General features: G+C 38.8%; 2 protein-coding genes across 5 annotated transcripts in view; one reads left to right on the top strand and one right to left on the bottom strand.

Moving 5' to 3' along the window:
* LOC135434967 (G-protein coupled receptor dmsr-1) overlaps window positions 1-25080 on the bottom strand; it is a 97980-nt gene that overhangs the window by 39723 nt on the left and 33177 nt on the right. For 3 of the 4 annotated variants that reach the window (XM_064691798.1, XM_064691800.1, XM_064691797.1), the window contains exon 2: window positions 14282-14629. The exons of the other annotated variant lie outside the window; for it this stretch is intronic. The gene's annotated coding sequence lies outside the window, so the exon portion shown is untranslated. The remainder of the gene's footprint in view (window positions 1-14281; window positions 14630-25080) is intronic. 4 annotated transcript variants of the gene reach the window in all.
* Window positions 18893-25080, top strand: part of shn (schnurri) — a 53297-nt gene continuing 47109 nt past the window's right edge. Inside the window, exon 1 of the mRNA XM_064691789.1 lies at window positions 18893-19288. Coding sequence (XP_064547859.1) covers window positions 19258-19288 — 31 coding nt within the window. The 5' untranslated portion in view covers window positions 18893-19257. The remainder of the gene's footprint in view (window positions 19289-25080) is intronic.

Below are 25080 nucleotides of genomic sequence, written 5' to 3' on the forward strand. Positions count from 1 at the left end.
TCTCTTCTCTGTCTCTACTCAGCTCTGTCTCTTCTCTATCTTTCTCTTTTCGTCTCTGTCTCTTCTCTATCTTTCTCTTTTCTTCTCTGTCTCTTCTCTGTCTCTTTTCGTCTCTGTCTCTTCTCTATCTTTCTCTTTTCTTCTCTGTCTCTTCTCTTTTCTAATTTTCTCTGTCTCTTCTCTGTCTCTACTCAGCTCTGTCTCTTCTCTATCTTTCTCTTTTCGTCTCTGTCTCTTCTCTATCTTTCTCTTTTCTGCTCTGTCTCTTCTCTGTCTCTTTTCGTCTCTGTCTCTTCTCTATCTTTCTCTTTTCTTCTCTGTCTCTTCTCTTTTCTTCTCATCTCTGTCTCTTCTCTATCTTTTTCTGTTTTTTCTTTGTCTTTCTGTGTCTTTTCTCCGTCTTTTCTCTATCTCTTCTCTTTATCTTCTCTGTCTCTGTCTCTTATCACCTCTGTCTCTTCTCTTTTCTTTTATAAGCTTCCGATTCCATCCCCCGCAAACTTTGCTATCAACTTAAGGATTGCAAATGCCCCATTCAAAACGTTAGCCTGTTAAGAATTGCAAGCAAGTTTAGCTACGAAAAGAAAGCAAGGAAAAGTTCGATTCTTTCCTATATTTATTTCTGACATAACCTAAGTGTTCTCCACATTTGCATTTTAATGTTCTCGCCTTTTGTTTTTTTCGAGTGTGGCACACGGAGAGCACGTTCTGGCATCATCCATTTATGCCGGAAAACATTCTGAATAAATATGCGTAGCTTAAAAAGTTGCAACAGTTCAGAGCACAACAATGTTTAAAACTTGTAGAACACAATATTCCAAGTTTATTTATACGCATATTAAAATGTACGTGTGTATATATTTTTAAGAAATCCGTGTACATATATTTATATATATATGTGTGTGTGTGTATACATTGCGAATATTCAAACAAAAATTGATCTGTTTACAAATAGAATTTTTCACATTCTTGTGTTGCAACAAATTGTGAATTGATGAAAAATTAATTACTCGGTCCATTGAGCCAATATAATTTTTTATTGCTCTCTCTGTAAGCTCCTCTAGACTCTCTCTCTCTATCTCTCTCTCTCTCTCTCTCTCTCTCTCTCTCTCTCTCTCTGCCTTCTCCCCCACTCGTGTGCCTCCAATTAAGCTGTATATTCTCACATACTTATATTTATTATTATTTATTTGGCTGTCACAGTTGGCGTCAGAAACATATTTCGAATTCGGCGCAATTGAACAACAAAATTCCAATTTTCTGAATTAACCACAAAATATTCTATAAATTCAGCAACGAAAATCGTATTGAAAATAAAAGAAAAATTTAGGCATATCTTCTTGCATTTATTTTGATTTTGGCAGACGCTAGCCAAGGGGCACGTGCATAAAACTTTTGCTGATTTTACATTTTGAGCGAATAATAAATAACCGAAAGCTACTAAGTGGTAAGTGGCAAGTGGCAAGTGGCATGTGGCATGCGGCATGTGGCAGGCAGCATGCGTCCATTAAATATGCTGTTACAACTTTTTTCTGATTTACTTAATTAATAGCTCAAGATACAAATTATTAAAGTTCTAATGAGTTCGCCCGCAGCAAGTTGGCAAATGGAAAAAGGACAAGCGCCAAAATGTGCAGTCAAGTTCAAGTTCCTAAACTTCGCTAACAAATTGACAAAGTTGACATTTGGCTTTTGGCCTCAGACGTTTCATAAAACGCAGTGTATTCTGCGTAGGAATGGGGTATCTGCAGCTGTAACAAGCTCTTGGGACAGTTCGCCTTAAACTTACTTCGCACTCCATTCCCACTCTTTAAATCTCGAAAAGCTCGTTAAAGCTCGGCTCATTTTAATTTATAGTTTCCATGAAAAATATATTTAATTTATTTGAAAACATATCGTATTCAATATTATATAGATTGTTATAAATCTTTAATCAGAACATTCCCAGGGACTATTTCACAATAGTCCGACTTCCTCCTCACTCTTTTAAACTCGGAAAACTCACGAAAGCTCGCAAAAAGTATAATTAGTAAGCTTAAAAAGCTCATTGTTATATATCTTAATTCAGAAAATTCCCAAGAGCTGTTTCACAGTTGATCCATTTCCTCCTTTAAAAGCTCATACAAGACTTAACTAATAGAAAACATAGCTTAAAGCTAACTAACTTTAAGAGTAATCTATCTAGAGACTTCATACGGAACAATTAACAGTTTCAGCAGCTTTCACTTGCCCTCTATTTGCACTGTGAAAGCTTTTGCAACATTAAGCTTTGAAAGCTGTTTGAAAGCAATTGAAAGCTCAAGTGAATCAAATGTGCACTTGTTCTTACTATAAACTTGACTTCCAATTAAGCTATTGCAACTTTTGCAACAATAAACTTTGAAAGCTCATAAAAGCTCAAGAGAATTTAATGTGTAAGTATTCTTACTACACCAAACCTGAATTAAAGTCATCTTTAAGAGTAGTATATTAAAAAAAAACTTCTTTCGGGACATTTAAAAGTTTCCACCCCAATTCCAACTTTTGAACTAACTGTACGCGTTGACCCTCATCAAGGGCCCCAGCGATAGGCAGAGCGTATCTGAAGTGCGAAATGTCACACAAACTAACGGAACTACCGGATGTCGCTGTGGGCAAAACAATTTTTGATTAATTTCGACACGCAGAGGGTAGAGCCCAGCGGCAGTTGGGCGTGCTTTATGGGGATCACTGTAAAATTAATTGAATTTTACGTTGGCATTCGTTTCGATTTGGTGCCAAGTAACTTGGGGGGCATATGCCTACAGCTGTGCGGCATATTAATCGCTGTCAATTGGGGCAACGGGGGCAAAAGTAAACCGCAGAAATAATTGTCAATAACAATGGCACATTATGTAATACCATTAGCCCCACACACACACACACACAAACAGACACACATACATAGAGTAAACAGGACTTGTATACAGTTTTGGTTTTATTTACCCAAGATTAGATCTCCAACTGGCAATGACATGCAAAAAAAATGTTGTAGGCCCAGCATAATTAAAAGCAGGCCAAATATTTGTTTTCTTTTGAAAGCAAACTAAACACATATTTGACTTTGAGCGGTCAAATACACTTTAATAAGCACCAGAAAAAAAGTACCAGAGCCTACAGCCTGACCCTGCCACTACACACTAATACAGCCAAAGGTCATTAAAAAAACAAGTTCGAGTGCCAGATGAGAAGATATCCTGCCCTTACAAACATTCTAGCTTCCTTCTACACATACAAAGGCACACATACACAAACACACACACGGATACACGGACACACACAAACACACACACACACGCCGCAAGCTGTGCTTCATCTTCCCACTCTATATATGGAATATGCATTCCTGATTAACTTCGCTGTTTATAGTCGGATCTTTCTGAAAGTTTCAGATCTTAATAATGGCTCTCAAAAGTGTGTATATACTAAAGCACAAGGCTCTACTTTTGAAAGTAAGTTGTTTATTCAATTTAAGCGAAATGGAAGGAGTTTTTCAAGAAATGAAATATTTACAATCTATATACACAATACTAGAACCTATGTACCAAGTTTGGAGCAAATAACTCTTATAATCTTCGAGTTATGCCTTAAAAATCAACGCCCAAAATCGATATTTATCGATATTTTCAAAATGGGAGAAGATATTGAAAATAATATATATGCTCCTATGGCGATTGATTCGGAAGAATATATATGTAAGGTCCCTAGACTGAGCCAGCTGCTCGTGCTGATGATTGCTGCTTCCTTCTTCTATCGATATATGCAAATGGCCAAGGACAATAAATATTTTAAATTTCCAGTCTCCATCATTTGTAGTTTCCGATATCGACAAACAGCTGGTGTCCTTCGCTAAATAATTATAATAGCCGCTTGCCAGAGCATATATACAACAATGTGCCACAAGGGAAACAGGTGCGTGTTTGGCACGGACCAAAAAAAAAACAACTCCAAGAACAGGAACAACAGGATGAGCAGCAACCGCAACCAGAATGAATGTTGTCCAGCTCAGCATTGGTGACGGCTGCTTTAACTGTATGCGAATAGACAGATACAAGGTTGGCTTTAATGGTTGCCATAAGCCGTGGGATTACCAGGACGATGTCGTTGTTCCTCTCCTGATTGTTGCTGCCGCTGTTGCTGTCCTTGGCAACCTGCAACAGTCAAGACTTAACAGCCGCCCTGTTGCTATAATTGACTAGTTGCGATTCAGACACGCAAATTCAACTCAACAGCAAGTTAGAGGCGACTAAGAGATACCCCTTAAACAGAGTTCAATTGCAGAATCCATTTGCAATCTGAAGTTGTTCACCTTTAAATAACTTTTGTGCTTATGATCAGATTGTTATGATTATTTCAAAGCTTAGAGCTGACAATGTATTGTGTATATATACCCAAAAATCAAAGCTATATCTTGTAAAAAGTTTCAGTTTTATATATATATATATTATATCCCACAAGTCGCCTAAGTACATAAACCGCCCTCGTTCTTTGGGTGGGCAACAAACCGCGCCACTTTCTGTCCCTTTGTCAGCACTTTTACTTTTGTAGTTTTCCTTTCCAGCGCAAGTCCGGCTTTAGCTCTGGGGAACTTGGGGAACTCGGGGGACCCCAAGGTGCTTACAAAGCAAAGCTCACGGATTGATTCGCAATGCTGCTGGTGCTGTCGTGTTTGTAATAAGCCAAATGGATTTTCACTCTGCATATGAGGGCTTAACAATGACAACGGCTCCATCATAATTAAATTCCGAGTAAATCCACAGAGCCAACTACGCATTTGGGTTTGTGATTTGGTGCCGTTTTGTGCGTGCTGGAGCCGCAGTCAAATCAATTACACTCAACAAACAATTCCCGCCTGTGTGGAAAGCCGCGAAATTCAATTGTAAATCGCAATGCATTCATTTGTCTTGCCTCTGTGTCTGTTGTGGGCATCATTTAAGCATATTTTCTACGTTTTTTTTTAACATGCGCCTGCCACAATTTATCTTCATTGCGAAGGCGACAACAGCGCACCAAGTTTGGCCAGGCAGGGCACGCAGGTCGCGCACCGCAATTAGAATGCCCGAGTGGAGCCTTCTGCTCTGGCACGTGCCATCCATCCATATATCAAATTGATTTTGCCACTGATCCTTAAAGCGAGCACATTTAACTTGTGACCGAAAAAAGGGGCTATCCGCGGGGGGGTACGGGGGGAAGGTTGGGTTCACTTTGCGCTTCGTTGGGCTGCTGAAAAAAAGAGAGCAGCCTGTTGGTCAGGGAAGCACTTATTGCTGCTCTGACTGCCAAATGAAAATGCTTGCCACAAACTGACAGCTTCCATACATATGCTGGTCCCTTTTTGTGCCCGGAAAACCTATTGAATATGCTTAAAAAGGGTATAATGACTTACTAGCAATGCCATGTAACAGACACCGACACCGGCATCTTCGACCCCGTAAAGGGTATACACTATCTTGATCAGCTTTGACAGCCGAGTCGATTGAGCTCCGTCCTTCTATCCGTGTAATTGAAAGCTTCGATGGTGGAAAATTTGGAACTTAACTCCTCATATTGCCTGCGTAGTCTAAGCTTAAGTCAAATCATCGATAACTTGCTCTATTTGAATGATATCGATAAAAATCGTTATCGAAATACTCTTTTCTGACCATATCTCGGCGCCTATAAGAGCTAGAAACACCAAATTTGGTATGTGGACTAACGTATACTATACACGGATACATATTGTTTCATTTTTTTAAGAACCTTCCCATATCCACCCAAAGTTGTGATAGATTCCATTATTTGGGGTATAGTCTTGGTCTTTGGTATTTACACACAAAAATATGTCATATATATTCCCTGAAAATTTCATAAAACTCGCACAATAAACACCGAAGTTAATAAAGGATGCATTTACCATATAAAGAGTGGGGCAATGGGAAGAAGAAGCACAGTCGCAGCAAACGGCATGCGTATGTGTGTGTGTGTGTGTGTATGCACGTGTTAAATTCATGCATTTATAAAAGGAAGCTAAAATCTCTGTAAAGACAGTTGACTACTGGGTATCTTTTAGTCGAGCTCTCTCAACCAAATACACTCTAATATTTAGTATTTTGCCTTGCTTTTAAGGCGCCTCAAAATCCATTTGAAATTTTGGTCACGTCGGCATTTATGTGAAATGAAACACATATTCGAACAGGCTCATAAAAATTGTAGACCGAGTGTCCTTACGAATTAGTTGGGACTCTTTGCTAGACACATGTTTTGCTCACTTAATAAAAAAAAGAAAAAAAGAAAGAAAAGTATAGCCCCAAGGGTTGCGGCAGGCAACTGTTCTTTTTGTCAATAACTCTCGCTCTCTTTCCCCCTCTCCACCCCTTGCCCGCTCGCCCTTCGAGCCTATGCTAATGACCATTGACAATCGCAAATTGATGTGGGTTGCGAGCGAATCATCGTCACATGCGGCGTATGCGTAATTTGGCGATCAACTTCTGTCGCACATTCGAGACGCTTTTTGTCATCAGTAGCATTAATTTTTAAATGTCCTTGACCTACGCATTGACTCCTTGCCTAAGTGCCCTGATGAGACGTCCGCCAGCATGAGGTCAATCAAATGACTGCTCGTGTCACAAGTCCATTTCTCTTACAGCGCTTCGCGCTGACTAATGACAAACACAAACATTAATGTCCTTGCGTTACTTATTCCCGCTCCATCGCCCCCCGCCAGTGGTCAAGCACTTGGACATGACTTTAAATTCAGTTTTGCCAAGTCATTTGATAGCCTCTAATGCCCATTTGAGCGCACTTCTGAAATTTGCAGTGCCATCAGATTGAAATAAATGAATGGTCTTTAAGTTGAGTGGCTCACTCGGTATAATGTTGAAATACATCAATTTATATTAAACTGATTGACTGCTCAAATACATCAATTTATATTAAACTGATTGACTGCTCAAATACATCAATTTATATTAAACTGTTTGTCCTGATTGACTGACTGACTGAATGATTATATGGAACTGTGTTGATTGACTGACTGATCAACGTAAAGTTGACTGCCTCACTCTAAATAAAGTTCAAATACATCAATTTATATTCAACTATTTGCCCTGGATGGCAACTTAACTGACTGACTGACTGATGGACTGATTGACTGATAATATTTATTCCAAATAATTTTCAAATACATTTGCCCTGTTTGCCCTGATTGACTGAATGATTGATGGACTGACTGATTGACTGACTGAATGATTATATTAAACTGTTTGTCCTAATTGACTGATTAAACTGTTTATCCTGGTTGACTGACTGATTGATTGATAGATTGACTGATAATCAACACAAAGTTGATTGCCTTACTCGAAAGATTGTTCAAATACATCAATTTATATTAATATTGACTGATTGAATGATGATATGTGTGTCCTGATTGACTGACCGTCTAACTTACTGATTGACGGACTGGAGATCAACGCATAATTAACTGGCTTACTCGATATGATAATCAAACACAACAATTTGCAATGAGCTATTTGTCGTGATTGATTGATTAACTGACTGATGGATCGACGCATAGCCCAAACCGTTAAAGCCTGGCACATGATATTTTCGCAGTAGTTAGTTTAAGTGTGCAAATTTTACTGAAACCACTTTTCAGAGCCCTTTATTGTTTGATTGTCATCCAATAGGAGCCTAAGCTAATTTCCAAATATAAATTTAAATTCAATGATAAATGCTAGTGCAGATAAATGTATATCAAACACGGGATATCCTAGTTGGAAACGTAACAGTGTAAGTGGAATTCGTTTAATTATTATGTTACAGTCCTAATTGATAAATTTATTGGGGGCTATATTTCAACGAACGCAATTTACAGACACTTATTGCTAATGAATGCGACGACGCGGCAATAAAATACCAAAAACGAAGGCCAACAACGCACAACAAAATGAAAATAAACCGAAATCGAATTCGCTGTTCAAATGAAGCTACAAAAAGTTTGTTTTAAAAAATATATATACTGAAAGACGAACATATAAAAAAAGGAAATTTTCAGCCTTCAAAGCCGGACACCAGCAATTGAATTTTTCGGTACATTGTTTTGCACAGCTTTTTTTTTGTCGTATTTTTTTTTCGCCAGGTTTTTCATGCTTGAAAAGCAAACAACGGGAAATCGGCGAGCATTTACATAAACTCACGTTGCCAACAGGGGCAGGCAAAATAGGTTGTCGGTTATTTATTGAAGAGCAAAAAGCAAACTTTGCTGCCACTAAGTGAAACATGGCCAAGTGGTCCATGGCGATAAACTCAGACAGCCCAAAGCACAAACACAAGTTAAAAGGGGCAAAAGAGTGTGTGTGTGTGTGTGTAGGTGTGTAGGTGTGTGGGTGGGCGTGCGTGTGGGCGTGGGCGTGTGTGCCAGAAGAAGAATACACTGGGAGATAAACGACTTTCTAAAGTCGAAACTTGAAGTTTAGTTCGTTCCATAATTCATGCACACAACGAAATTAGTCAAAATGATCGATAACTCGCTGTAAAATCGATTACAAATATATCGATAATTCGCTATAAAATGGCCATCGAGCTTTTTGACCACATGACAAAAGAATCTCATTATAAAAGATCGATAATTCGCTATAAAATCGATTATCATTCACATGATCATCCACCTTTTTGATCATATGACAAAAGAATCCCATTATAAAAGATCGATAATTCGCTATAAAATCGATTAACATTCACATGATCATCCACCTTTTTGATCATATGACAAAAGAATCTGATTATAAAAGATCGATAATTCGCTATAAAATCGATTAACATTCACATGATCATCCACCTTTTTGATCATATGACAAAAGAATCTCATTATAAAAGATCGATAATTCGCTATAAAATCGATTAACATTCACATGATCATCCACCTTTTTGATCATATGACAAAAGAATCTCATTATAAGTTTAAGAAATTATGACTTTTAACAATTTTTCACTTGACTTTGCCCAAAGAATTCTGGGTTTAATCTTTTTCTCTGAGTGTAGAGTTGAGCACAGTCAGACATGGAAAGACATCTGCTGGCGACCTCCAGAATATTGTTTATTATTTGTTTGTGTATTTACGGGCCTGTTGAAAAGCATCAACACGCGTCGGCAACCAAATAAGATTTGCTCTCCAGTACGAATTAAAGCCACGCGCTTTTTAATTAAAATTAATAATGCAATATTCCACGAGAGAGAAGCGACAACAGCTTTAAGTGTCTCGTGACACACAACAATGCTGTCTTCGGCTGCTCGCCAACATTATTCACATTCACTCGCAGAGAATGTCGCACATTTCTATAATGATTTTGGTGCAGAAAAAAAATGACAGAAAAAAAAAGCAAACAGGATTTGGCTAATTAGAGCAAATGAATCTGTCTGTGTCAGGACAACGAGCCAGCCCACAATAACAGAACTTTTACCCTTTCTGCCACGCCCTCTTACCCTTAACCGCCCCCACCGCCCCTCTCCCCTGACTGCTTTCAAGTGCCATTAAATTACGCTGCACGAATTGACGTAATCCGATAAGAAGTATTCTAATAAATTGGATATTTGAGCCCAAGGAAATTTAGACGTAAATAAATACGTGACTATTGAGATGCTGCTACCGATTAAAATGAACAGGTGCGAAGAGTATACTCGACTGGCAAAATATCCAGTGCTCTGTGAACCTTTAATAGAAAAGAGTGGACATTTTGGTCTCTATACAATTTTTCGATTATGATTTTTACATAAAGAATGAATTTTGTCAGAGTTATGTGTGTGGGAAATTTAGACCTACGTCAATATAGGATTTTTGAGGTCACATTTCATACATGATTTTCGACCAATAATTACGTTGCCAGATTTAAATGCAAAGTTATACTAGAGGCCAAATCATGAATAAAAAGTCAAGCCTCGTGAAAATCGGTTGAGTTTTGACCGAGTTACGGGTGTGGGAAATTCTGATGGTTGAGGATGGTTGAGGGTACCATTTTCATATGAATTTTGACTAAAAATACTGTTGCCAGATTTTGATGCAAAATTGATCTAGAGACTCAACCATGGATAAAACGCCAAACCTCGTGAAAATCGGTTGAGTTTTGACGGAGTTATGGCTTTGGGAAATTTGGACCCATGTCCATATAGGATTTTTGACGTTAGAATTTTTACATGATTTTCGACCGAAAATTACGTTAGAAGATTTAAATGCCAACCTTTTCTAAAGACCAAACCAAGTATAAAAAGCCAAGCCCCATGAAAATCGGTTGAATTTTGACCGAGTTATGGGTGTGGGAAATTTGGAGCCATGTCTATATAGGATTTTTGAGGTTACAATTTGTACATGATTTTCGACCGTAAATGATGTTGCCAGATTTAAATGCCAAGTTTTTCTAAAGGCCAAACCATGAATAAAAAGCCAAACCTTATGAAAATCGGTTGAGTTTTGACCGAGTTATGGATGTGGGAAATTCTGACCTATGTCTATATAGGATGGTTGAGGGTACCATTTTCATATGAATTTTGACTAAAAATACTGTTGCCAGATTTTGATGCAAAATTTATCTAGAGACTCAACCATGGATAAAACGCCAAACCTCGTTAAATTCGGTTGAGTTTTGACCGAGTTATGGCTTTGGGAAATTTGGACCCATGTCTATGTATGATGTTTGAGGTTACAATTTTTACATGAATTTCGACCGAAAATTATATTGCCAGATTTGAATGCCAAGTTTTTCTAGAGGCCAAATCATGAATAAAAAGTCAAGCCTCGTGAAAATCGGTTGAGTTTTGACCGAGTTACGGGTGTGGGAAATTCTGATGGTTGAGGATGGTTGAGGGTACCATTTTCATATGAATTTTGACTAAAAATACTGTTGCCAGATTTTGATGCAAATTTGATCTAGAGACTAAACCATGGATAAAATGCCAAACCTAGTGAAAATCGGTTGAGTTTTGACCGAGTTATGGCTGTGGGAAATTTGGACCCATGTCTATGTATGATTTTTAAGGTTACAATTCTTACATGAATTTCGACCGAAAATGATGTTGCCAGATTTAAATGCCAAGTTTTTCTAAAGGCCAAACCATTAATAAAAAGCCAAACCTTATGAAAATCGGTTGAGTTTTCACCGAGTTATGGGTGTGGGAAATTTGGACCTATGTCTATATAGGATGGTTGAGGTTACAATTCTTACATGATGATGGACCAAAAATGATGTTGCCAGATTTAAATGCCAGATTTTTTTATATGCCAAACCATGAATAAAAAATGAAAACTCGTGAAAATCGGTTGAGTTTTGACGGAGTTACGGGTGTGGGAAATTTAAACCTATATTCGATGAGATTCTTCTGGTTAAATTGCTCACACGAATAATGTGGGAAATGAAAATTAACTGTGTCAAGTCATGTGAATGCATTTAGTTGATTGCAATCAAATCGAACTGAAAATTAATTGAAAATATGCCAAAACATTCCGTTTACTAAGGGAAGCAATATAAATTTTAAATGCTTTGGGAATTTGGGGCCAATTTGACCCAGTTAATTACAGTTCACAGTTATATTCATTTATTTGAATTATCAGGAGAGTTATCAGGAGGAACAAACAGCAGCTGCCAAAAAGCGATAACGAGGAATTTGTCAATATGCAGAAAATGGGGCTCCGATCAAACCTGTTGCCAGAGTGTGTGCGTGTGTGTGTGTGTGTGTGTGTGTGTGTGTGTGTGTGTGTATGCATGTGTGTGTGTGTGTGAAAGTTAAGCGTATTACCAATCAGGCAAAGGGGCCAAATGAGAAATGTCTTCGACAGCTAATTAGCTGACATGCATAGCCCATAAATTGGGCATAATAAAGCCGCATAAATAAGGCTTTCCGTCCAGCGTGGAGGCAGGGGCTGGGGGTAATTGGGGAATGAGGGGGGCCCAACAGCTATTAGCTAAAAAATATTTAATAAAGATTACCATAGCAATTTCACATAATGAACTGTTGCGCTCCTGGCAGGACCTGCAGGACCTGCGGGTCACGCTCGACCCTCTCGATGCTTGTTGTTTTTTTTTTTGCATTCTATTCTATTTTATTTGATTCTCGCTCAGTTTTTTTTTGTATTTTTTTAATAAAACGACGCACGCAGCGCTCTTGTTTGCCATATTAAAAAGTGTCCAGCTGGGTGTCCCTCCCTCCCTCCCTCCCCCCCCCCCTCTGCCTCCAGCCGACCTTTGACACATGTCAGTTGGCGCCTCTGACGGCATTGTCTCCATGGCCTACGTCTGTGTCTCGCAAATATTTACACAGCTACAGATTGCACTAGGAATCTGCTCAGAGTTTCCTAAATTTTTCATTTTTTTTCACTGTTGTTATACTCTAGACACACGGTGGGATCAGAAGACTATATCGTATAGCTGACCTATGGGGATTATTGGTTGGAATTTTGGGTGCAACTTTTTGTCAGGAAATCTGGATCAAGCCTGGATAACTATAACATATAGCTCTACATATATCTGCCTATATATCCTTTTATATATCTAAAATTTTGTTTTTGTTTAGAAATATCTCCTATCTCTCCAAATACTTCAACTTCAACATATCTGCAACGGCTGTCAGCCATTTATCTAAATAGAGTATTGCAACTTCGGCCTGGCGAACTACTTATTAATTTTTCTTCTTTTTTTTTGTGTTTTTCATTTAGATTTAGATTTGTTTTTTTGTGTATGTCTTTGGTGTCAGCGTCAGCTTCAGCTTCATAAATAAAACTTTAGCTCGACAAGTTGTTGCCCAAAACACACACGCACACACACACGAACACACACACATGCACACACACACTCAAGCGCACGCACACTTGAAATATGTGTGTCGAAATTCCAAGGAATAGGCCCCTTCAAGACTTGGCCAAGACAACCGCAGCTGGCCAGGCTAAAGAGCTTCAATTGCTTCACATTCGTGGTTTCCCCGGCCAGGATTTCCCTTAGCCAGGATTTACGCTTCCGGAAAACACACACACAATAACACACAAACACACACAATCACACACGCACACACATGAGTTGTCATATAGTTCAAGCTGTGGTCTTTGAACAGCAGGCAATGGGCCACGTCTAGTTGGATAAAAACAATGGAACATATGCATATTCCAATTAGATTCCGGCATTGAGTTGCCAATTGGCAAAGTTCGCTTTAGTTCTTGTCAAAGTTTGGCAAAAAAAAGTGTAGCAGCGGGCATGACGAATATCTAATGCATAAAAGAAGATCATGGCGATTTTATTCGGTATATATGAGTATATATATTCTTGATCTGTATTAGAATCTTATGATATGGCTGTCTGTCGCTCCGTTTGATAAGATTCAGCGCTTATATGAAAGTCGACTATATGGGACTTATATATCATATAGTTGCCATAGGCAGGATCGGTTTAAGATATATTTTCGTTTCTCAAGAAGTCTTATCGATTTCGCATCATCATATCATATACTTCTATAGGAAGAATCTGTCGGATAATAAGTTTCTTGTATGGCAAAATAATCTCACTTCCAACATATATTTTCATCAAGCTCACATATCTGTCTACAAGGGTATCAAAACTTCGGCGTGCCAAAGAGCTTAATTTCGTTTCTCCCTCATTAACCAAATCGAAACATAATTGAATAAATATCTCACAAGCTTTCCATTCACAATTGCTAAATCGTTAAGTCCACACCCTTGCTAGGGTATTTAATAGTCGGACCCTTCTCACTTTCTGCGCTCTTGTTTAACTTGCTTGAGAGCTAAACAAATAGCCAAATCGATAGCTTAAAGTCTCAAGTTGGGTTTTCTGGACAGCTCTTGAATTGCTTTTGCATTCCACACGACTTTTATGCGTACTTAATGCTAACTCTCAGCTGACCTTTACGGGCGCTACCTGCCTCCCTCATTATGTACACCTGCCTGCACAGCAAAGAGCCCATAATTCATCCGAGCACTTTTCATAAATCAGTGACTGCCGCTGGACAAACGACCGGGACGAGTATATTATGCTACGATTTTGGGCCAGAGCAAATCAGGTATTAAACAGTGAGAAATAATATATAAATATATCATAAACAAAAGAAGAATGGCAAGGGTAGAGGGGCGGGGGCTAGGGCGGGGCGGGGGCTTAACTTCTGTGCGCCGACGGGGGACAACGTTGCGTATGCGCAATATTATTGTTTCCGTTCTATCTGAGTGTGTGTGTGTGTGTAAGTGTGTGTGTGTGTGTGTGTATTGCTTGATAAACCTGGCAAAAATGTTACTCACCTATGCTTAGATACTTTTATATGTATTTTTATAGATATAAGAATTGGAATTCGTTCGAAAGAGTCGAAATTGTTGCTGCTGCTGCTGCTGCTTCTTCTTCTTCTGCTCTCTGTGCTGCGCCGTATTTTAGCGCAATATTTGTTTACACTCACACACTCGCACGTATATAAACAATAATGTTTACGGCCCAGCAGAGCAATTAAGTATTGACTTTGGCGTTTAATTTACAGCCCGAAGAGCGGCCCCTCTTCCCCCTCCTCCTCCTCCTGGATTCAAAGAGGGGTTTTTTGGTTGTCTGTCTGTTGCCTGTTGGCTTGTAGTTCCATTTATCATGCACAACATTAATTGCTGCAATATAAAAAGGCCAACGAATTACATTTTGTATGCTATATTTATGCTTTATTTGCAGCACAGCAATTAAACGATTCTATTGTCTATATTTTTAATTAATAGAAATATATTTTGCAATAGTCATAAATTAAATGCATTAAAAACAGAAATGAAATCATGCTAATTACAAAATTGTAAACAAACAGAATACATAATTCAGTTATTTTAATAAATAATATTAATATTAAATAATCAATTAAATAAAGTGCGAGCCCTTTTTTTTTACTACAAATCGATTTAGTTGCCTTTGAAACAAGGCTGCGAATTACTTTTGCCTTCGATTTACTTTTTTATGCCCTTTTAGAGGTTATTATAGGTTTGTCATGAAATGTGTAACGCGTAGAAGAAGATATTTTTGAACCCTTAAAGTATATATACATATTCTGGATCAGTTTTAATCGAGCTTCATTTTAAGGCAAATGTCTGCAAGGGTATTGAAACTTCGGCTTGCCAGAGCTATCCTTGAATTCTTGTTGAACCCTAAACAAATAAGTTGCCCAAAATGCAAAAATACTTTTTGATTTCATAAATATTTTGTATAAAATGTATTAACTTTTGCGAATAACTCAGCCCTGAAATATAAACAACTTGCATTTAACTAAACATATTTTGAAGCTGGCAATTTTGGGCCAATTTTTTTTTAATATGAAGTGAAACTTTAAGCAAATAAGAAAGATATTTGTTCTTCTTTTATTAAAAGTATTTTTTGATTTAAAATAAATTTTGCTAAGAACTCAGCCTTGATACATATTTTGATGCCCAACTATTTGGATTTATCCAAAGATATTTTGCAGCTGCCAATTTTGGCTAGAGCTCAAAGTTTTGCCAGCCTTCTGAAAAGATGTACAACTTGTGATATTTATTGTCGAACGGGCAAATTCCAATTAGGAATAAAATTGTTTTTGATAACAATTTGAAAGAATATGACAAACAAAAGGCAGAACAAAACAAAAACTGAACAATTGACTATTTCTTTGGAAGAATTTGCAGTTCTGCTTTCACTCAATTTAAAACCATCTTTGTTGTACATAAAATAAACTGAAATATGTCAAAAAAAATATTGCAAAATATGTCTAAAGTCTAGTTGAAGCCAAGACTAGTTTAACAGAAAAAAACAAATCACAAATCGAAAACGAAACTAAAAAGAACATTTTTTTTAGATATAAAATAAATGCCAGCACAAAAATTTATAAATTTAACTTGACTTTCTTTTTTGACTTGACAACCAAAAATTTTAAAATTTAACAAATATACATTAACAATTAAAAATAATTATATTTCTTAAAATAAAACACGCACATGAAAATTAAAGAGAATTACATTTCTTAATTGCAATATCTGTTTATGCAAATGCAGCGCTTAGAATCCATAAATATTTGCATAAATTAAAATTTTTTTTAATTTTAATAGATAGCAATTTTATATTAATTTTAAATATATTTATATATATTTAGTAAGGAAAAGTTTAGCCAATTTTATGTGTTATCACTTTGACACTCGGTTTTCTTTTGATTTGGAATGGAAATTATTTGAAAATGAATCCGCGTCTATTTTGCCGCACCTTTCGCGCGCGCTGTTATCGGCCGACTGCGAAGCAGTTGCCGAAGCTAGCGAAACATTTGGCGCCAATTTCGCAGTTCGAATTTTCCCCTTTTTCGGTCTTCCAGTCGCGAAACATGGAAAACTGGAAGCGCCCGCCAAATAGCCGGCAAAATGGCGCCTGCGTCTGCCGCACACACACATACGTAAACAAAAAACAGCTGCTGGTGCCACATTCATTGATGGCTTTTCGGATTGGCCTGCGCCCGTAAAGCCCCAGTGCTCAAAAAGCCATCAGCTCCATTTGCAATCGATCAGAGTGGGGGGAGGAGTGCGAGGTGTGGGAGGGGGTCTACTATCTTTGCCAAAATAGGCTAGCCACGCCTTTTGTGTGTCCTGCCAACACTCGCGTACTCCCACACAAAAAAAAATACTTATGAATAGCCCAGAATTGATTAGCCGGAGCAGAAAAAAAATATTGCCCCAATTGTGCACATTAGAGCCTGACAGGTGCGTGCTTAACACGCACATGTTTGACATTGCGCTAACATGAGCTTTATCTTGATGATAAATATATTTTTTAAGGGAATTGGAAGCCCAAAAGTCAGTACAAGGTGCAAAACCATGCTCGACTCATAAATGCATTTCATTATACACATTATTCCTCGTGCTTAAGTTGGGAGTGTCCGACTAGCAGATACCCTCTAGACTTTACTTTTAAAAATGCCATTTTCTTTGCAATTTGAGGTTAGCAGATATCCAATTATTGAAATATACTTAAGCTCTATATACCCTAAGGTATCCTACTACAAAAAGTTGTTGTCTCTAGTTCTTATAGGTTTTGAGATCGTATCGCTTAAGTGAACACATGCCTCGTATGAAAGATATATATACTTTATGGGGTCGTAGAAGCCTTTTTCTGCCTGTTAAATACATCTGCACAAGCCCACTATATCCTCTCTCTCTCTCTCTCGATTTTATTATATTACAAATCGGTGATTTTACCAAATCTTTAAAACGTATATATTTACATACTACTTTCTATTTAGATTAGACTTGAACTGATTACGCTTCAGACCCTTCCCATGTAGCTCACATTTGTATCTGCAGCCGCAACTATGATTAAATCGAATCAAGCAGTATCTAAGAGATTTAAATTTTCTGGCGCCTAAAAGTATGCAACTGTTTTCGTTCAGTAGCAAAATGCATGTAAACTAGCTGCAAAGCGAAATAACAGTTTAATTTAATTTAAATGAATAAATACTAAAGAAAAGCAACCAAATACACGTTTAATGCACAAAATTTAACTTATTACTTAAAAAGCAATTAAAATTAACTCACTTAACTAAAGCCGCTGCTTAAAGCAAAGAGTGCACGGCAAATTGTGTGCTCTTAAATATGCTCTTACCACATGCCACTCAAAGAGAAAAAAACATGCGCACAACAAAAAAACATGGCAGCGTAAAAAAAGGTAAACAAAAAGCCAAAACTATTGAAAGCAAAGTCAAGCGCATTCAAATTGAAAGCAAAAACAATTGAAAGCAGTAAGCGAAGAGAGCGCAAGTAAGAAGAGCGCGAAGCAAGTTATTTGCTGAGCGCGCGCTCAATACAAGTTGGCGCTCGCTCACGCGCTCTCTCTCTCTCTCGCGCGCGCTGTGTGCCTGGGTGTGTGTGCGTGCGTGCGCGCTCGTTCGGCTCGTGCCGCAGACGAAGCATTTAACTGTTAACAGCGCTCATTTTGTGTTAACATCGCGTCTTGTTTGTTCGTGAACGCCGAAGTCGACGCACGCCTCTCGTTTTCGCGCGCTTCGCACACATTTCGTAGAGCAGCAGCGAATATATTTCAGTTATATTAATAGAAATCAAACACACACAAACACACACACACACAAGCCATATTGAAAGTGTCACACACACACACACACGTACATGAAAATTGATAACAAATACATATATATATATCAAATATATACATATATATTAAGTAGTTGAATTGCATGTAAGATTTGTGAATTAATTTCAATTGTTAAAAAAAAATTTAATTTCGTGGTTGCGTATACGCAACGTGTTGCCGACCAAAAGTAAAAACAAAAGCAAATACAAAAAAATAAACAAAAAAAAAATACATAGTTGACAAAAACAAAACGCAATTATTTGCTGCTTGATCGTTCGTCATGCTGCTGCACGCTTTCTGTCTCTGTCGCACGCGCGCGGTTTAACGGTAAAACGCGGCCTACGACAATAAACAAACAAACAAAAACAAAAACAAGCAGAGGAAGAAGTGGAAGCAGCTGAAGAAGTAAAAAAAAAAAGCCCACGTGGTTTGTGGCTAATTTTTGGCCACAATTTAATCAACAAACCGCAAAAACCATATCAAAAGAAACGACCACAGAAAAAAAAAACAAAACAAAACAAAACCAAACCAGAAAAGTAAAACAAACTTTTGGTAAATTTTTGAGTATTTTACACGCATATATATAGGATAGATATATATATATATGGATTTATATACACTAGAAATGAAATCGAAATGAAATAAATAAAAATGTTGCCATTTTATGCAAATTGCGGGCAGCCAAAAGCCAAGCGAGCAACAGCCACGTCATCATAGCCCAACACACACACACACACATGGACCGACTATTTGTCTAGGCTATATCGACATATATGTATATATAGGAAAAACATATATACACAATCACACTCTGTACGACAAAGGAGAACGGAACCAGGCCACAAAACGAGTCGCAAGTCTGAGACGTTGCACAGTGCGCGACGTGGCCATTTTGGGGCACAAGGACACTGAGGGCGCGCGGTGGCAAGGACATTTACACACGCCTCACACACTGGCACACAACACACAAAGCCAACGGTGGGCGTGGCAGGCGCGTCAAAAGCGTACAGCGAGACCCCATCAATCAAGTCGCAAGAAGTCCGAGCAGCAGCAACTGGGCTACCCCATGTAGTTGGCCATAAAGCCACAGTGAGGCAGCAGTAGAGCATCAGCTAAAGGATAAACTCAACCAGGAGACACACACACGTACAAGATGGCGCGACGCAAGGGCAGCGGACGTGGCAGTAAGTACAAATTTACAGTTAACCCAATTGCTGCCGTTTAAGCCAGGAATTATGCACCAAAGCCTGCCTTCAATTGAACTCGACAGCTTTACAGTCTGTGCGATAAGTATATGCATATTGCAACAATTGAAAATTCCAGATACACAAACACACACACGCACACACACACTCGCAGACGATATCCTTTTTCCTGATATGCCTGTTGACATGCGTTTACTTCATAACTTGATACTTGGGCTCAAGGCCACTTTTGTACGCAGTAGCTGTGCGTGTGTGTGTGTGTGTGTGTGCGTGTGTGCGTGTGTGTGTACATAGCTGTATAAATGGGAATGCGAAACTTGAAGAAAACAAGTTGTCTATTAAATACCCTGCCCTACCCACAAACAAGCCCAAAAGATACTGAGCGATTGACTGAATATGGAGGAAATACCACGTACTTTGCAAAAAAACTAAATATCTTGACTGACTGGATGACTGACTGATTGACTGATTGATTGATGATCAATAGTTCGGACGAGCCACTTGTCTCCTAAATTACCAACTCTACTCACTTTGGAGTTTTGCTAAGAGTATACCAAAAGATACCACGTACTTTATAAGCATTCGATATAAATATCTTGACTGACTGATTGACTGAATGATGAGCAATAGTTAGCAGGAACAACTTGCCTATTAATATCTCAGCACTTCTCGCTCTTAATTTATGCTTAAAAATAGTTCAAATATCTTGACTAACTGATTGATTGATAGCTTGACTGACTGATTGATCAGCAATAGTTCACTTCTCTTAAATACCCAAGACTTCTCGCTCTAGATTTAGACCTAAAATAGATCAAAAGATACTTCGTACATCCCAAACATGTAATCTTATTATATTGACTGACTGATTGACTGAGCAATGCTGATTGATGAGCAATAGTCCAGACGAACTACTTGTCTCTTAAATACTCAGCACTTATCGCTCTTGATGTACGCCAAACGTAGACCCAAAGATTCCATACTATGTATCTGATATAAATATCCTGGCTGATTGACTGATTGACGAGCAACGCCCTGCGCAAACCGCCAGAGCTAGGCAGCTTCATATTTGATAGTAGTTCAATTTTGCCATAAAAATGAAAACTAGTTAATGATTGATCGTACAGTTGAAAAATTATTGAACAACTGTTATAGGAAACTTTTTCTGAAGCCGATTCACCTTAAACTGATTTGCACAAAGATACTTATGACAATGAGAACGTATCCGAAAGATGCAATTCCCTCTGCGCTGGCCGTGTAAGGCCGGGTAATACTTGTTAGTCAAACTCTTAATGCAAACAACTCTCTGTGGCTGTCTGCTATTACAGGGTAGCGCAAGGACAAACGCAGCAACAAAAGTTCACAACAGGCAATAAATGTAAGCGTAAAGGAAAGAATGAAATAGCTAGATAAATAGATGAGAGAAAAAGGGAGAGAGAGGGAGAGGGAGAGGGAGAGAGAGAGAGAGAGAGAGAGAGAGGTAGAGAGAGGGAGAGGGAGAGAGAGAGAGAGAGAGAGTGCGAATCAGTCATTTTCAATTACAGCTAAAAGATTACTTTTGGCCGCGCTTTAAACTCATGCAAACAATATGTACAAGTCCCCCCCCCCCCCCTCCCCACCACACGCCCCTTGACAAGTAGGCAGCAGCAAAAGTTCTACGACAAAGTGAAATATTTTGCAGATTGCAAACTATGCAGAAAAAAATAAAAAACATTTTAAAAACTGAGAGAAGAAAAAGGAAAATGTAACAAACTGCAGGGGGTCGCTTGCTGTTGGGCGTTTGTGGGGCTGGGCGGGGCGGGGGGCGGGGGGCGGTGAGGAACAGTTGCAGCAATGGTTATACTTGAAACTCAACCAAGCGCGCACTTGTTACACTGTAGTCCACGCCCCGCCAACGCCAGCCGCGCCCCCTTGCTCGCTGTGCAAGTATCTATAAGATACTTTATTTGCGTTTTCTTTTTTGTGTGCTGTGCGCTGCGTTTCAAGGCAGGGGCAGGGGCAGAGAGTGAGGGGGGTTCAGAGGGGGAGGAGTGGGAGGGGCGCAAACACAGTTCATGCATAAAACATGCAACTGACTCTGACGCAGTTCAGCTCCGCTACGTTTTATCATGTTTTATTTTCTTTCTTTTTTTTTTTTTTAGCTGCTAGCGTCGACTGCGCTGCAAATGTTGGGGATTCCCTTACGTAATCCCCAAGCGCACACAAAAGCCAAACAAACACACACACACACACACACGCACAGTCAGTGCTGTGTTGCAGCTGCGAAGCGCTTTCAAAAAGAGAAACGACAAACAAAAACAAAAAGCAAAACGCGCGCGCAAAAACGAAAAAAAAAAATTAAAACGAAAAGCAGCTCGACACGAGGCTGAGCCCCAATGTAATGGCCTGAAAATCAAGCTTGCCACAGCGTCATGAACTTTTGGCGCTCACCCACACACAAACACACACACACACAGACATACATAGATACAAAGATACCAACACAAGCGCTTGAGCGAACGCGCAGCCCACAACGCGCAGATACTTTGGCGTCACTTGAGGGCGCAACAACAGCGACTGTTGCGGTGTGTGTGTGTATGTGTGTGTGTGTGTGTGTGTGGGGGTAACTCAGTCTGTTAGACAGACAACACTCAAGCCTGAATGTGGCCGTTGCCGTGTTACTTGTTACTCATACTTGTTAGCCACAGTTTGAACTTATTAACAAGAATTGAAATTAGATTTTGGGGCAAAACGAATGGCCTATACACTACTTTATTGATAAGCAGCAGTTACACAGATTTGCACAAGTGTATTCAGCCATATTCTTAACGAATTTTCAATGCTTACAGTGCATAGAAGAGTTAATAGATACATTTGGACAATACAAAAGTATCTACAGATACATATATGGGGCAAAAAACGCATATATAGATACATTTGGGCTATAAAAGTACATTTGGACTACAAAAGTATCTACAGATACATATATGGAGCACAAAAAGCATAGATAGATACATTTGGGATTTAAAAGTACATTTGGACAATACAAAAGTATCTACAGATACATATATCGGGTATTAAACGCATATATAGATACATTTGGGCTATAAAAGTATCTGCAGATACATGTAGAGTGCATAGAAACATATGTAGATACATTTTTGCAATAAAAGTATCTACAGATACATATACTGGGCAGAAAAACCATGTATAGATGCATTTGGACCATAAATGTATCTTTAGATAGATCTATAGATCAATTTATGGGGCATAAAACACAAAAACAGTTATACTTCGACTACTTAATTATCTACAGATGCATTCAAAGAGCATAATAAATATATTCATACATACATCATGGGTAAAAAAGTATCTGTAGATACCTTTACGGAGCATACATAATATATATAGATACAATATTGATATATAATTATCTTTGCTCTACATAAATATCTACAGATTCTTTTACAGAGTATGAAAACTATGCATAGGTCTGTCTGCGCCACAAAAGTATCTGCAAATACATTAAGAGGACATAAAAGAACCATACATAGATACATCTTAGCTATAAAAGTATCTAGCTAGAGGACATAGAGGGCAAGAAACATATATAGATACATTTACATTTTTATAAACAGAGTGTAGATACATTTGGCACAACAAAACTTTACATTTCCTATTCTTGGTACATTCAGCTTCACGCTGTAGCTGATGTACCCGCTGAGCTGGCTAACAAAGTTGCCGTGCAACAATTTCAGATACTTTATAGCGGCCCCCACAGTCGGGCTGTGGCTGCCGCTTGTGGCAGCATTCTTATGCCTCACTGCCCACGCGCCACTCTTGCCACAACTGTTGCCAGTTGTGGGTCTGCGCGAGTCTGAATCTGTATTTGAATCTGAGTTTGAGTCGGAGTCTGAGTGTGAGTGCGAGGCACAAGCACAGCTACAGCTCTGTCTAGCGCTGTGTTTTTCGTATCTTGTATCTGTTAGATACGCAGGCAGCAGCAGCAGCAGGCGCAACATGTTCAAAGCGAACGTGGACACTTAAGCTGCCTGTGCCGCCTCTTTCTCTCTGCCTATGGCTATGCTTATTCTGATTCTGTTATAATCTGTGCTTTTTATGCCCCGTACTCAAGGAAAGTGTCTCTAAAATGGGGTATAATGCATAATCTGGAGAAAAGAAGGCAACAAATACGAAAGGTAGTTGCTTTTATAGATAGCTGCTAGTGCAACAATTTCATGTACAGGGTATCTACTAGTCAGTCAGCCTAGATTTTTGCTTAGGCACTTTGAATTTCATACTAATCGCGTGGTAAATACAAAATTGATTGAATCTTGCATTTTTCATAGCTTGCAACTGAGTAAAGGGTATCTGCTAGTCGTGCAAAATGCAATTCTAGTCAGTCAGCCAAGATTTTATCGTTAAAACAAAATGTATTGAATCTTGCATTTTTCATAGCTTGCAATTGAGTACAGGGTATCTGCTAGTCGTGGCAAATGTTGCTGCCGCTGTTGCCATTTGTCGCATTTGTTTTGGCCAACGTTCTGTGTCACTAACTACGTCAAAATTAAAATAGACTTTGGCCCGGGCCATGCTTTTGCCTCTGTATTTGCCCCTTGCCATTTCCCGCTTTTCACGTGGTATACAACCCAACCCCTCCCTCACCACCCCCCCTCCTCCCAGCTACGCCCACTTTTTGTTGTTGTCATTTGGCATTCCTTTGCCCTGTTGCCTCTGTGGCTGCCTCTGCTTCTGCCTTTGCCAGTGTCTCTGGCTTTGCCTTGACTGTTGCCCATTGTGCTGATAATTTATGTTTTGCTCGGCAAACAGTCAAAAGAGGGGGGAGGGGGTGGAAAAGCCGGGGGAAAAGGGGAGGGGAGGGACAACTTGCTCGACTCTTGGGCGTCTGTTCGCCTCATTCGCAATTCCTTGTGTACAGCTCTTTGTTTTTATTACATTTCTTCCTCTTCTAGTTGTTGTTGCTGTTGTTACCTTTTCTAGCACATTTTCTGGCTCTTTGTTTTAGCGTTTCCTTTGGCAACTTTTGGCTCACATTCCGCTTCAAGTAAAAGGGCTTTTAGTTTTTCGTGTGATTCACTTTATACATAGTTTATCCAGCTCACGACCCTAACTCCCTTCCTCGCCCCCCTAGTCCATGGATCGGGGGTTGTTTTTTGTCTTCTTTAAAGTCCCCTTAAGCATAACTGTAACTGGTAACTGTTACGGGTAACCGTAACTGGTAACGGGCAGCTGTTAACTGGGTCTAGGTGTGGTCATATGTATGCCTCAATGGACAGTTGACTAATGGGGCACAAGCTGTGCGAATTGCTCACTTTTAGGGTTGCCACACATCCAATTGGATGATCTAATAGGGCAGACGTACAAGTGCGCAGATATTATGGCCTATTTGTCGTGCATATAATTGATAACTATTCGATAACTAATCGATGCAGCTGCAAATCAGTGCAAGCATTCGATAATGATTAGCATGCTTCTCAAATACTCGATAACTAATCGATAACTAAGCAACCACAGTACAAATAAACAATCGATAACCTTTAAACACCTACAAATCAGAGCAGGTATTACCATATAACACTACTCAAACTATAGTCGATAAATCGAATCTTCGATAATACTTCGATAACTGGAAAACTATTGGAACATGTCCGAAATCCGAAATTTTTATACTATAAACACACAACATTTCAATCGATTCGATAATAAATCGGTAACTGGTATTAATTTTCTATCATCAAATTTTTATGTAAAGAACAATCGATAAGTTTTCGATA

This window comes from Drosophila montana, unplaced genomic scaffold (assembly GCF_035044405.1).
Source record: "Drosophila montana isolate Dmon_TW-CO22-7 unplaced genomic scaffold, ASM3504440v1 contig_3468_1, whole genome shotgun sequence".
In the NCBI taxonomy this organism is placed as follows: Eukaryota; Metazoa; Arthropoda; class Insecta; order Diptera; family Drosophilidae; genus Drosophila; species Drosophila montana.